This window comes from Sciurus vulgaris (genome assembly GCF_902686455.1).
Source record: "Sciurus vulgaris genome assembly, chromosome: 15".
Lineage (NCBI taxonomy): Eukaryota > Metazoa > Chordata > Mammalia > Rodentia > Sciuridae > Sciurus > Sciurus vulgaris.
Window position 1 is genome coordinate 6,668,950 of NC_136476.1, and position 13,933 is coordinate 6,682,882.

General features: G+C 40.8%; 1 protein-coding gene across 11 annotated transcripts in view; it reads left to right on the forward strand.

The window, feature by feature from the left end:
* The window catches only part of TLE1 (TLE family member 1, transcriptional corepressor), a 92,752-nt gene that overhangs the window by 42,295 nt on the left and 36,524 nt on the right, over positions 1 to 13,933 (forward strand). For 4 of the 11 annotated variants that reach the window (XM_079112305.1, XM_079112311.1, XM_079112309.1 and 1 more), the window contains exons 7-8: positions 2,703 to 2,907; positions 3,645 to 3,661. The exons of 3 other annotated variants lie outside the window; for them this stretch is intronic. In XM_079112305.1, the coding sequence (XP_078968431.1) occupies positions 2,703 to 2,907; positions 3,645 to 3,661 (222 nt within the window). Of the gene's footprint in view, positions 1 to 2,702; positions 3,541 to 3,644; positions 3,662 to 13,933 lie in introns of those variants that run through there. 4 more of the 11 variants (XM_079112308.1, XM_079112310.1, XM_079112313.1 and 1 more) reach the window with 2 other exon arrangements.

The window sequence follows — 13,933 nt, forward strand, 5'->3', positions numbered from 1 at the left end:
GTTGGTAGCGGGGTCTGGGGTGACATGACACTGCATTAGCATCAAGAATGGCTGAGCCCAGGATGAAAGAACATAATACCCGTTTCCTCTGGTGATAGACAGCTATTTTCTTCAGGGGGTCTGGAAAGCCAGAGCAGGATAGATGTGGGAGTTATCTGCGGCCAGGTAGGCTATTGAATGTCCCTGTTGCTGGTTATCAGCCTAACTATTGGGTTTAAAGCATAGGTCTACACAAATCTACTTCTTAGCTGTGACAAAGCCACGTTGTTACTTAAACCAGTTCTTCTTTTCTATAGTATGTCAGAGTCTGCTTTCCCGTTTATCTTTCTGGAGGCTAACTTGGATTTTGGGAGTGAAGGCTCTACATCTATCTTGTGTATCCAGATACCATCCCAGTATGTTTGACCCACCTCCAAGGGGCTCTTCCAATAGCTCTATTCTGGAATTTTTGGGGAGTGGGGATGCAGAGAGGGGAGAGAGTGCTGTCTTCCACCCTGTAGTTAAATCCCTTCCCCTCTGCTTGGCCTCTCTCATCTTCTTTTAATCAGTGCTGTGCTTAATTACCCCGCTGCACTTGCTTGTGTATGCATCATTGCCTTCCCCCCCAGAAGCCGGACATAGCTCTTACTCTCCAAGTAATGATAGTAATTGCTGGTAGGACAGACCTGCTCCTCATCCTTCTCTGAGCACATTTCTTATGGCAGGTGTCTAGTTCCTAATTAAGTGCTAATGAGCATGCCTAGTGGACCGTGATGCTGCTGCCAGCTTCTTCAGTTTTATGTCTCACTGCTGCCCAGCCCTTAGAAGGTGACAGAGCAAGATTTAGTGTCTTTGGGATGACAGGAAGGTGATTTTACACATAAAGAAATTGTTCTTATGATCTCAAATGGTGAATGAGTAGTTTTTAAATACCTTTCAGGAATGCTATTAAGGCTCAACCCCCCTTTCTCCCTCTAATTTCAACAAGGCTGTCTAAAAAGGGATGAAAATTTAAAGATGGTGCACTCCTAAAGATTTCTTTAAAGCCAGCTCGGTGGTGCAGGCCTGTAGTCCCAGCATCTCAGGAGGCTGAGGCAGGAAGATTACAAGTTTTGGAGGTCAGCCTCAGCAACTTAGTGAGACCAATTAAAAAATAAAAAGGGTTGAGGGTGTAGGTCAGTGGTAGAGTGCCCCTGAGTTCAACCCCCTGTACCATCATTTCTTTTAAAGGTTATGAGTATGGTTGGACTTCTTTTAATTGCTGCAGCCTCTGCTTTCTGATTTCAAGATGGTGTTTTACTTTTGCATGGGAAGCATGTTTGGGACTCAACTAAAAATCTGTGGTCTGGGTGGAAGTGACTGTAGATCTGGCATGAAGATTTAATATATTCAGTTCGTGCAAGGGAGCGATAAATAAAATGAGTAATTGAGTCCCAGGAAAGTGAGCACAAATCAGAATCTTAAGAATTTTCTAACATTACACCTTAGAAATTGAGCTTTAATCGTTTTTACTGTCTCATCAAAAACCGTTTTATGTTGGACAGCTGAAATGTGTTCAGATTTATGGTGTAGGGGCCATTTCTTGGATACCTTCTCATTTCACACAACATGCTTTTAAATATAATATATGAGAGAAATGGTTCTGTATAATGTGAACAGATTTATAACCTTTGGAATGGGTGAAGCGAATGAGGCACAGTGCGGCAGTGGGACTGGGGCCTCGGATCTCCCTGGCTGGAGTCCCACAGGGTTAGTGAGGCGTTTTCCTTGTCAAGCTTCTTATCCTCCCTGGGTCCCAGTGTGGGTGTTTTCATCTAAACAGGAAGAGTGGGGTTGAGGTGTGGGGCTTGGGAGAAAGGACGGGATAAGCAAAGTTTCATCTCTAAGATGTCTTTCAGCTGTCACGATGCCCCTTCACCCCCAAAAGTGGTATGAGAAAGAGAGCAGCTTACAGGGCTTTGGAAATGGCTGTAGTCTTCTCCTGCCTTGTGGGAGAACTTTGGCAGTGCCTTTGAGTCTGGGTTCCTTCTGAGAAATGGGAGCATACATCAGGACTTCCTCATAGTTCAGAGAGGACTGGATGACATAGGGACACACAGGTGTCTGAGTGGTGCTGGGGAGATAGCCACGTACCACTTCCTACTTTTTCTGGGTTCTCTTCATTAAAGGTAGCATTTGATTTTTGTCTCATCATAACCTGTGTTAAGTTAATGCAGGAGGATAGAGTGAAGGGTAGTCACCAGGTCACTGGGACTAGTCAGGTCGTGCTTGTGCACTGTAGAGTGCACGTTACCTCCCCCAACTGAGCTGCTCTGAAATCAAGATGAGACTTCAAATCTGCGGCATTTAGATTCAGTGACACACTGGATTTCGTCCCTGGAGGCACTTAGAGATGAAACTTGTGTGCAGGTGCTTACTGACTTAGCCAGACTTGCTTAATAATGAGCATCTCTCCTCCCAGGACGTGAGTTATGCCAGGAAGTGACAGTGTACATCTGAGGGTTTGATTCTGGGATGGTGGGGAGAAGTCATTGTGAGGGTAAAAACTTTTGCTGCATTGAAAGTACTAATCTCATTTCCCCCCCCTTTCTTCCTTGTCTCTGTCCCTTCTGTGTGTACGTCCCACTTCCTGTTTCTCGCATCGTCTCCCGTGTTTCATCCCCACCACCACCACCACGTCCTCCTCCTGTTTCCCCCTCCTCTCCTCTCACCGCCACGAACAGCAGCAGCAGTTGCAAGCTCAGCATCTTTCTCATGGCCACGGACCCCCGGTTCCCCTAACGCCTCACCCTTCGGGACTGCAGCCTCCTGGCATCCCGCCCCTCGGGGGCAGCGCCAGCCTTCTTGCGCTGTCTAGTGCTCTGAGTGGGCAGTCTCACTTGGCAATAAAAGATGACAAGAAGCACCACGATGCAGAGCACCACAGAGGTGAGAGGCCGGGCAAACCGGATTAGGACTTTGACCTCATACTCAGACATGCTGCAAAGTTGCGTGCATCGCTAACGAAAGCCCCAACCTATACAGAGAGCAAACAATGAGATAAGAGGAACTGTCGCAAAGCTTTCACTGACACACAATTCCATTCGCCCTGGAAGTTTGCAGGGTTTGCTTGTGAGCATCTTAGATTTCTCGATCTCACTAGACTTGCAGGCATCTTGACATCTTGGCAACTGCCTAGTTAATGCCAGTGGCCTGTACCATATTATGGAAAACTGTTAACTGCTTAATTGGGTAATTTTCAAAGAAAGTAATGTTGTTAAATGGGGCGAAATAAGAAGTTAAATTTGAAAGTGAATGTGTTCAAATGAAAGGTTTGATAATTGCATCTGTTACTACTTAGTTTCATAGGCTTTAATTCTAGTATGCATTAAATATTGGGCAAAATTGCACTTGACTAATTTTTTGAAGAAAAGTAATTTATTCTGTCAAGAAATTTAAAAAATAGGCTTTGTGTATGGTTAAACTGTAAATCTTATGTTTACAAAATACTGTAATTTTCAGGAAATCACTGTATTAGGAATGTGCAATGACTTATATAAATAAAAGCCATTTTTAAAACTGTTTGGGGCTTGTGTTCTAATTATTCCCCCCTTTTTTTTATTTCTGTTCTTGCCTCTGTGTCTGAACGGGCATGTCTGTGCGTTTCTTGGTAACCTCGGGAGCAGACAGAGAGCCGGGCACAGTAAGTACTCCAGCGCCTGCTACACACAAACACAGCCCTGATACCTGCCAGCGTCCTTCTGCAAACTCAAGTGCAGACAGACACACACTCCCCATCTCTCAGTGACCTGGGCTTTTCCTTTTTCTTATTAAAAATGTCTGTCCTGTATGACTATTTCCCCTCCTGTCTTTTTTTTTTTTTTTTTTTTTTTTAAACAAAATTTGTGTTAAATGAGAGGGGACTGATTTGGAGGTGAAGCTGTTTGCAGTAATTACTTACCTGGAAATACACTTTGATCTGTATGTGTCCAGGACCCACTTTAAAAATAGACATAACATTGCATTCTGAGACCTGGTTTCATGTAGTTTAAGAGTATTCATTTTTATCTTAAATCAGCTTTACAGGCAAGAAGTCACCCTCCATATGTGAAGTTGGTTAGTGATGTGTTGCTTCTACTTAAACCATTCATTATCCTCTGTAAATGCATCTTAGTTGCTAGGTTTCCATATCTAGTTTTCTTTGTATAATTGTTCTCGGAGTGCAAACTTGAAGTTCCAGTCTATTTTAGATATCAGAACTAAGCTTCTGAGTAAATGCTTACAAACAAGGAAATTCAATGGATAGGGTTTTGTGCTTACAGAGTTCATCTTTTCACCAGAGTGAATCATACCCATTTTATGTGATGCACATTTGCTTGTTTATTTTTGCGGTGCTGGGATTTGAACCCAGGCCCTTGTGCTTGTGAGGCAAGCACTCTACTAACTGAGCCATATCCCCAGCCCATGTGATGCACATTTGGAGCTGTGGGTAGACCTGTGTTGAAAATGCATTGCTCAAATAATAAGAATTTGACTCATTTCACCTGGAATAGCTACATATTTTGCCTCCTTACCTCTTCTTTCTAAACATAGCACTATTTTAACTTTTTTTTTTTTTTTTTGCGGTGCTGGAGATTTGAACCCCAGCAAGCACTCTACCAACTGAGCTATATCCCCAGCCCTATTTTAACCATTTTTAACACAGTAAAAAATGGGATACTGAACTTTGGGATCATTCTGAGACTTTTTCTTTTCATGCTGAGAATGGAATCCGGAGCCCTTAGCATGCCAAGCAAACACTTTACCACTACCTGTACTTCTCAGCCCTGTTCTGATACTTTTTTGTTAGGAGTTTGGGCAGAAGACATTAATTTTTCCAGTTCGATAATTTTTGGGTTTCCCCCTCCTTCCTCTGTCTACAGTAGTAGTTACTTTGAAAATTCTCTTTGAGACGGATCTTTGTGCTTCACGTATTAGGATGTGTTTAGAGGAGGGGCATGGTTAAAGGCAGAGATGGCTTGTTTTTAAAACTTGTACTACAAGTTATCTGTGGAGAATGTGGGGAATGGAAGGAGAGGGACAAAATATTATAGCTAGGAAATAAAATACCCAACGCACAAACTACAAATTTCAGTAAACTTGCTTTGATTCATGGAAGCGACCTTTATATGTTTTGCTGTTTCAGTGTTCATATAGATCATCATCATTTTCTGCCAGGTTCATTCAGTAGAATATCAAATCAGAAAACCTAAGCCTGGGTCAGAAAGCACATGGCAGAAGATATGTAGGAAAAGCCTGTGCAGCATATTTTTACCTTTTTTTTTTTTTTTTTTTTTAACTTACTTTTAGCTCTGAGACTTCCTTCTTATTAAACTCCACCCCCACCCCCATTATTACTCTTTGACCTCAAATGACTATATTGATTGAGCACTCACTATGTTTAAGGCATGTGGGATGTGTCTGCAGTTTAAGAGGTGTGTTGGCATGCACCACAAGCCCTTTTTCAGAAAACCAAGGAGAGGTGACAAAGATACAGAAAGACAAGACTATGAAGTTTCAGCAGAAATCATCTGACGTTGGCCTCACAGTTGAGGGAGAGGTGCAGCCTGGAGCGTGGCTCTGAAATGCTGTGGGCTGTGAACTGAGGTTTGCACACTGAGACTGGTATGGGTCTGACTCAACCTCTGCGCGTGTCTATATTTCAGGGTCCAATAACCTTATTTGTATTTTTGGCTAAAAAATGTATATGAATGGTTACTTCATTGGGGGAGTTTACTTCATTGGGTGGAGGGAAGTACAAATCAGTTCTTGAATTTCAGGGGACTGGATTGTTTTTAAGTGCACATGTTCAAGTTAGCAGTTAATGAACTCTCCGATCAAAATGGAGTGGGTCGTTACATGAGCCAGTCTGTGCAATAATGTAAATGAGATGGTGACTTATGTGTTATTGACTTGTATCCTTTATCATATCAAATTTTGGACAAGTTTTAGGGGTCATTTCAATGAACGTTTTCAGAATAAGTCTGTGTAACTGTGTTCTCTGCCTAATTACTGCAGACAACTCCTGGGTGCTGGTGATATGAAATGGGGAGTAACCTAAACATTTAATTCAGTCTATAAAGAGGAGTTAAATTCTTGACTGTCCTCAAAAGGGGTATTTTGCATTACAGTTATATAAAATTAAGGAACTCTTTAAACTTGGTATAAAATTGAGAGTAAGAGAAGCAATGTATAATGAGATGTGCACTATTAGTTCTTAAAATATAAATACAAAAATACATATAAATATGTATAAAATAAGTACTTATTTAATAAAGTGGTTTGAATCATGAAGTCTGATTTCACTTGGCAGATAATGTCAATTGATTGCACTGCTGCCTTTTTTCTTTCTTTTTTTTTTTTTTGCCCACAGAGGTGAAGGACAGTTGCTTTGGACCAATGTTTTTCAAAGCTTGTGGTCTCAGATCTTTGTTTCTGCCTTCGAATTAAAATCGAGGCTCCTAAGAACTTTTTTTTTTTAGTTTTTACTGGGTTAGAAAAAAACATTTAAAAATCACTGTAAGAGCTAATTTTTTATACTGGTATAAATAACATTAATGAGAAATCTCTATTTTCCAAAACACGTTTTTATTAGAATAAATTGGCATTCTTTTTTACAGGTTTGCAAATGTCTTTAGTGTCTGACTTAAAAGAGTTTAGTTTCTGATCAGCTTCTGTATTTGATTTGTTATGATACAGTTGGGTTGTTGATGTTTGGGAAGGAAATCTGCCACCATAGAGGCAGATTATTCCAGGGTCTCTGTAACACTCAAGGTCCTTGGACCAAACTCTGAAAACCTCAGCCCTCAAAAGACTAAGACTCATTATTATTACCTTTTCCTTTCTCTTCTATATTGAATATACTTAAATCAAGTGCCAAAAAATTCAGAGGCTTAGGTAAATCTAGATGGAATGTGGATGTGTATGGGTTTTCAGCTGTGAGCCTAAAATGGGTTGGTAGATTGTGTGTACCTGTGTGTGTGTGAGAGAGAGAGAGAGAGAGAGACACACACACACACACACACACACACACACACAAAATTACTCAGTTTGCTAGTTTAAGCTTTTATGTTTAGGAAACAAATGAGCCTTAATATAAGCAGTCTGTTTTCATATAGAACCTAGAAAATGAAAGTAATAGCAGTGAAAATGTGAACACTTACATTCTTATTTCTGAATGGGGGATATGATAAAACCAGTGATTTTTTAGTGGTGTTGCTGTGTTTTTTGCTTGGTTTTAAATTTGTCTCTTGTCTAATTCTTTGAACTTCTTTTTTTTTTTTTTTTAAATGTATAAGCCTCCTTATGAGAGTGCAGCTGCTGAGCAAAGATACATGAAATAACCTTAAGAAAGGCTATTATTTCTTCAGTAGTATACAGTAGTAATAAAAAAACTTTAGATATTTCAATTAATTTCAAGTTAGATAGCATTAGATTGTGATTGAAGGAAATGTCATTTAAATACATCTTCCTGAAAGACTTGGAACTACAGAAACAACAGAGTTGTGGCTCGTAAGGAATGTAGCAGAATGTGTGTTAAAAGACTTGGATTTATTAACAGATGCTTGCTGAGCACTTAGTGTGTGCCAAGCACAGTTTGAGGTGATACATATATTTGCTGCCATTTTGCATTCATCCCTTTTAATGTCACAGACAAATGGCTTTGAATGTAATAACACTGAAATCTTAACTCATGTGACCAATATTTGAAAAAGCAGGGAGTACCCTGGGGTGTCTGGGGGTGACTCTGGAGGGTAGATAGGATGTGTGCAATTAGGCAGGGTCATGGATGGACTCAAACTGAGGCATGCAGTGTTGTGGGTCAGTGATCTTGGGTATAATTCTGGGAACAGATCATAACTCATAAATTTGCAAAAGGCGTTCCTGATCCAGAAAAGTTTGAGTACCATTTACCTACCTTATCAGTCAGAAGACAGCACCATCATTTTATCAGTGAGACAGCTCAAGGAGACGGCTGTTTCTAGTCACATGGTTACTTAGATAATACAGGTTGAGATTTAGATCATGTCTGAGGGACTGTGCTGTCTCTCCATAACTGACTTCACAAAGCATTAGGGGTTCATATGTTGAACTTAAAGGTAGTCATGGCAAACAAAATAGTTTCATTTTTTTCTTCTCCAGCTCTTCTTTACTAACTAATTGACAGAGCTCGGACTGACTCCAAGTTCATGACCACCCAAAGCTTTATTTTTTCTTAGAATGACATTAAATGTTGTAGAGGACAAGAAAGAAATTAAGACTTACTACTTCATTCTTCATTTTACAAATACTCATTGAGCAACTGTTAGATGTCAGGAACTGCTCTAGATTTCAGAGTTATGGCAGTGAATAAAACAGAACAAATTAAAAAAAAAAAGAAAAGAAAGAAAATAGCATGAGTCTTTTTCCTGAAAAATTCTGAACTACAACAGCATTGAAGGGTGGTAAAAAGAAGATGAATTTTGGTGAAGGCAGGTCCAGGTGAGTTTCTGGCTCTTATAAGTAAGACTTCCCTCTGTAAATGGTGAGTACCATAGTGGTTGTCCAGCAGAGCAGGTGCTTCAGGAGTGGTCCTCACACATTTGCAGAGTAGTAGCAAGGCTTATCAAGTGCTTTTATCAGTTGCACTCAGTGCAATTACTTGTGGTTTCTTCCTTGTAATACCAGTGGCTCAATGGAGGCTGAGGCAGGAGGATGGAAAGTTCAGAGCTAGTGTCAGCAACTTAGCGAGGCCATAGGTAACTTAGCGAGATTCTGTCTCAAAGTAAAAAATAAAAAAGGCTGGGATGAGAATCAGAGGTAAAGCACCCTACCATTCAATCTTTGGTACCAAAAACAACACACAATTTGTATCAGGGTGCAGTAAATTGCTAGCTCTACCTAGGCAAGTCAGGAAGACCCAGTGTCAAAATAAATTTAAAAGGGCTCAGTGGCATGCCAAAAAAAAAAAAAAAAAAAATGCAGATTTTATCAGGTACCATGTGTAAGTGAGGCACTTACTGATGGTTCTTTGTGCCAGCATATTGAAACAGCTCAGCTTCTCATTAACTGATCACTTTCATGTAATACCCAACTTTGTCAAAGTTGAACAGGGATTAGCAAGAACTGTTTTGCCCAAACATTTATGGATTAATTTTGACCAGGCATGTCAAACTATGGCTTGGAAATAAAAGCTAATACTTAGATAAGTCACGTACAATGTCAATTTTTAGGCATAGCAGAGAACACTTAAGTGTTCTTAAGCTGTTGCCTCTGTGGGTTTCTCTTGTGGTGGGATTTGAAACTGTGCTTAAAATGCAGACCCTCTTTGGGAGAACTGGCATTATTGCTCAGAGTAGGATAAATCTCTGAAGAAAGAAAAGGCTTGGTGGTCTCTTGGTTGTTGGGAGTGGTGTGCACCAGGTGGAGGTGTGTTTACTGTGAGGGCAGCCACTCACCAGGTGGATGCTGGGGTCTGAGTATAACTGAAGAAGCCAGATTAAACAACAATTTAACAGAGAAAAGGGATCTTCTTTTTTTTTTTGTTGTTAAAGGCAGGTAAAGAACATTTTTCTTTCCTCCCAATTCATTTTTTACACCTCAGTTTTTTGAGTTTTTTGTCTTGTTTTGGTTTTTTTTTATGGTGCCAGGGATTGCTTAACCTCTGATCTATATCCCTGGCCTTTTTATTTTTGTTTTGAGACAGGGTCTTCCTAAATTGCTTAGGGCCTCACTTAGTTGCTGAGGCTGATTTCAAACTTGCCATCCTCCTGCCTTAGTCTCCTGAGTTGCTGGGATTACAGGGGTGTGCCACCACACCCTGCTTGCAGCCCAGCACTCCTGGTTTAGAAACTATTTTAAAGTAATTGTATTTATTGTCTGCTGCAACCTTTGAAGTTCTTTTGTTTTGCTTTACCTGGAGAAGGTTACGATGGGGGTAAGGAGATGGCAAAGACATCATGTGACTTTATGTGCCTGATCACCCCTGGCATACACTGACTTTCTACTTCGTCTTAGCGAAACACAGAAACACCCACATTCCATTCCGAGAGTCCTCCTGTGTCACCCATCTGCATTTGACAGTGCGAGTTCCTGGGTGGGGGTTCAGCCACTCCGTTCTTTCCCGTGTTTTGCATATGAGCTAGGAAGCACAGATGCACATCCTTCATACCTACTGCACCGCCCAGGGTTCTGAGCTACGATGTGCTTGCCACGTGGGAAAATCCTCTACTTTCTACTTGTTGTTGACAAGTGGTGATCCCATTAGTTTTATGGATTAAAAGTGTATTTGTTGAAATGTCAGGGAAAAATACATGAGTGACCAATTGTACTGCAGCAAAAAGTACAGCACAGGGTGATGGCTTAATTGGTACCAGGTGTAGATGGAGCCGGCACACAGATGTGGTGGGGTGCGCCTTTGCCTAATTGTTTTAATGTTCACGGAGAAGTTAATTGTCAGTGTAGAGTGTGCTAGCAAATTAGGTTCCCACTGTCTTAGTGTAACTGAGGATAAATGAAGTGTCACGAGTTTCCAATCTGTACCTCTGACACAAACACTTTTCCTGCGGGGAAGAGAAAGTTCCCAAGGGGAATCAGTGTGGCAGCTAAAGAAATCCATTTGAATAATGTGCATTATTTTCACATTAGGGAAACCCATCTAGCTTTGCTGCATCCTTGAGTGGGTTTTCCTTTCAGATTTGCTGCTGGTGGTTTCAAGGTTTAAAACTTGTTGGCAGAAGAGTTGTTCTGAGTCCTCGAGATACATGAAGGCTGCTGTCACTAGTGTTTGGTAGCATTATAGCATTGACAGTGTAACATTTCATTAAACCTTTCTTTCGTAGTTTCTGGAGTTATTTTCCAGATTTGTTTCAGTAGATGAGAACAGTCATTACTGTTAGATTGCTAAAGAAAGCCAAATTCCTGGAACAAGACCATAAAAGACTGGATTTTATCCCTGTTGAAGCATCCAGGGTTTTGCTACATTAGTCTTGAGTGTTCAGAACATAAAGTGTGTACGTCCACTTCCAGAATGGTCAACATGAGGGTGATTCAGAGTCCAAATCTTGATATTTTCTTTTTATTCTACTGGATACTCTCTGAAGTTCAGTAGACTCCTCTACTTGCTTTGTAAGTTCTTATACGGAGGTATGATTTTATAATTGCATGGGGATCTTTGGTTTTTGTTTTATTTAATAGGCTATATTGGCTTCTTCTGCATACTGGCCAACTGTCTAGTTAACTTGCACCCATTCCACTACAGCAGGGGGAGGTCTTGGTTCCCACGGATTGGTTAGGAATTCGTGCTCCGATTCGTCTCCTCTAGAGAGTGCATGCAGGTCATGTTACGGGAAGATCTGCCACCTTTTCTTCCGACAAGCTCTCTGTATCATGTAGCCATTCTGCTAGGTCAGGTGGATGTGGACCCTTAGGAAGCTTCTATAATGCCAAACGATTTACCTGTTGCCCCTGAAGATGTTCTCTGGGATTTGATGTTCTCAAAAGAATTACTGGTTTTCTTCAGAGGGAGAGGTCCCTTCTTGCTGTGGGGCCCTCCTTTCCTGTACCTTAACTGGCATCTGATCATCTGAAGTGTAGTTTCTATGAATAAATGGAGAGAAAGCCAGACCTCTTTATCTAGTACTGAACATTCTAGGAGGATCTTTATTCCTTTTTGAGGCTTGTCAGATTCTTCTCTCCCTGTACCATTTTACTTGGCTCTGCATCCTTAAGCGTGTGCAACCATAAGGTGTAGAACATCATTATGGTTTTAGAATTTCAGTTTGTTTTGAAAACACTGTGTTTTCAGATCTTGATTTGCTCAGGTTTATAATATCTTCTGTAGGCTGTATAATTTCCTATTTTGAGTTCCTGTAGAAAACACAAGGTAAATAAGATGATTTTGTTTATTTCTTAACAAAATTTTAAAACAAAGAAATTTATATACAGTCTGGAAATCCCAGTGCTTGGGACATTTGTGATAGAAGGCTGCCCAGTATTTACAATGTTTGGAAAGTCCTGGCAGATATGTAAATTTCACCAGCTGCAAGGTGAAATAAAACACTGAGTTTCTTGGCTGGGATGAGAGTCTGTCAATCAGTTGATAACACTGGTTGATCAAAAAAGTCTGATTCACGATTAAATATTTATTTGGCAGATAAATACTTGAAAAGTGAATTTCACTTGATGAATGCTATCGGGTAGATTAAAATATTTCAAAATATGGACCCTAGGAAGAGACATCAGAGGTGGCAAATAGGTCTGTAGAACTGTTACATGTGAGGATTGGCAGCCTGTGGGGCTGGTCCTGGGTGTTTTGGGACTGCTGTTGCTCTGCTGAGATACTTGTAAGGGTATAGCTTAGGTTGTGAGCAGCAGGGTTTATGAATGGAAAGGCAGGAATTCTGAACTATTTATTTAAAACAATTATTACTGTTAGTGTCAGAGTCTCACTGTGTTGACCAGGCTGTTCAGTTCATTTTTAAAGTAGGTTGTAAAATATCAATTTTTTTCTAAATATGTGTTTGTATTTTTGAAGTGATAAGCACGGAACCAGTTACATCAAGGGATTATGTATGTTAACTGTTGGTTAGAAGGGAATATCATAGAAAGCAGACATGAGACATTGTCAGACACAGTAGTTTAAAGTTCCAGTGTGGATTTTGAGTGATTTTTACTTGGGTGTAAGTATTCTGTGTACAGAATCTGAGCTGAGAAATCGCAGGTCTGGGAGGGGTAGCACTTTGACATAATTGGACTCTGTAGGTGTAGGAAGAGCTGCTTTAGGTAAACCACTCTGGCTTGGACATCATAGTACTCCACATAAAATGAGAGGGATGAAAAGTATCTCTCTTAAAGTTTGCTTTGGTCTCTTTTCCTGGCTTGGGTCTAATTATCTTTGGAGTATGTGACTTTTTAAATAACCTAAAGCAAAATAACCTCAGTTTCATTCTTTTGCATTTGGTCTCCTCTTAAATGTTTGTTCAGTAATGTACAATAGTTATTCTATAAGCATAGACTCCTAAAATTTGAAGAAGCAAAAGGATATTCAGTCACTATCAGGAATTGTCTCTTAATTCTTGAGATTCCTAGGAGTAACCATTATGACTGGCAAAATGACTCTGTTCCACCCTTCAGCCGTAAGGAAGAAGTAGCAGATGGTGCATGAGGGGAAAATATTTTGGGTATCTTGAGACGTGTAGCAATACCCACGAAGTCACTTTGGGTTTCTGGAGAACAAACGAGGGAACCACAAAGATAAGGATCCCCTAGGCAGTCGTTAAGAAACCAGGCGGTTGCTGTTGCTGCCAGCGCAGCTCATTAGGCTGAAACTGTTTGCTTATATCAAGAACAACCACAAGAGCAGTGTCAGGACCAGAGAGCTGGCCAGTCACACACAGAACTGGGCTGCCGGAAACAAAGGTACAAGGACGTGGCGTGGTTTTGGTGGGGTGTTGCTGCGCAGCAGTGGGAGCCAGGGATGCCCTGGGTCTCAGGGCTCTCCCAGGCCTTTTCAGCTCCTCCCACCCCCTTTGCTGCACTGTTTTGAGTCAGTCTCAGCATCAAAGGTATGAAGAGATGTCTTGTTTCGTAACTTGTTGAAGTCTGCCCAGTGAATGGGGCCAATTTTCAGATAAAGCAGGGATGCTAATTACCAGCCCAGTCCAAATTTAGAGGAACTTCAGAGCTTTTCAAAACCCATTCAGATTATAGACTTCATTTAAGCTGCTCGAGCGGAAGTTACAGTAATAACTTCTAACTTGTAGAAGCAGAGGCCTCAAAGCCTGACAGCCTTAAAGGGCCAGCTGTAGAAATGTTATTGTTTCTAACAAATTGTGTTGCTCCCAACAGAGGTGCACTTTACTTTTGACATGCACAATTCCACTTGACATGATTTTTAAAATAAGACATTAAAAAACCATCTCAGAATGGCGAGTGGTTTGGATGCCTGGTGCTAATT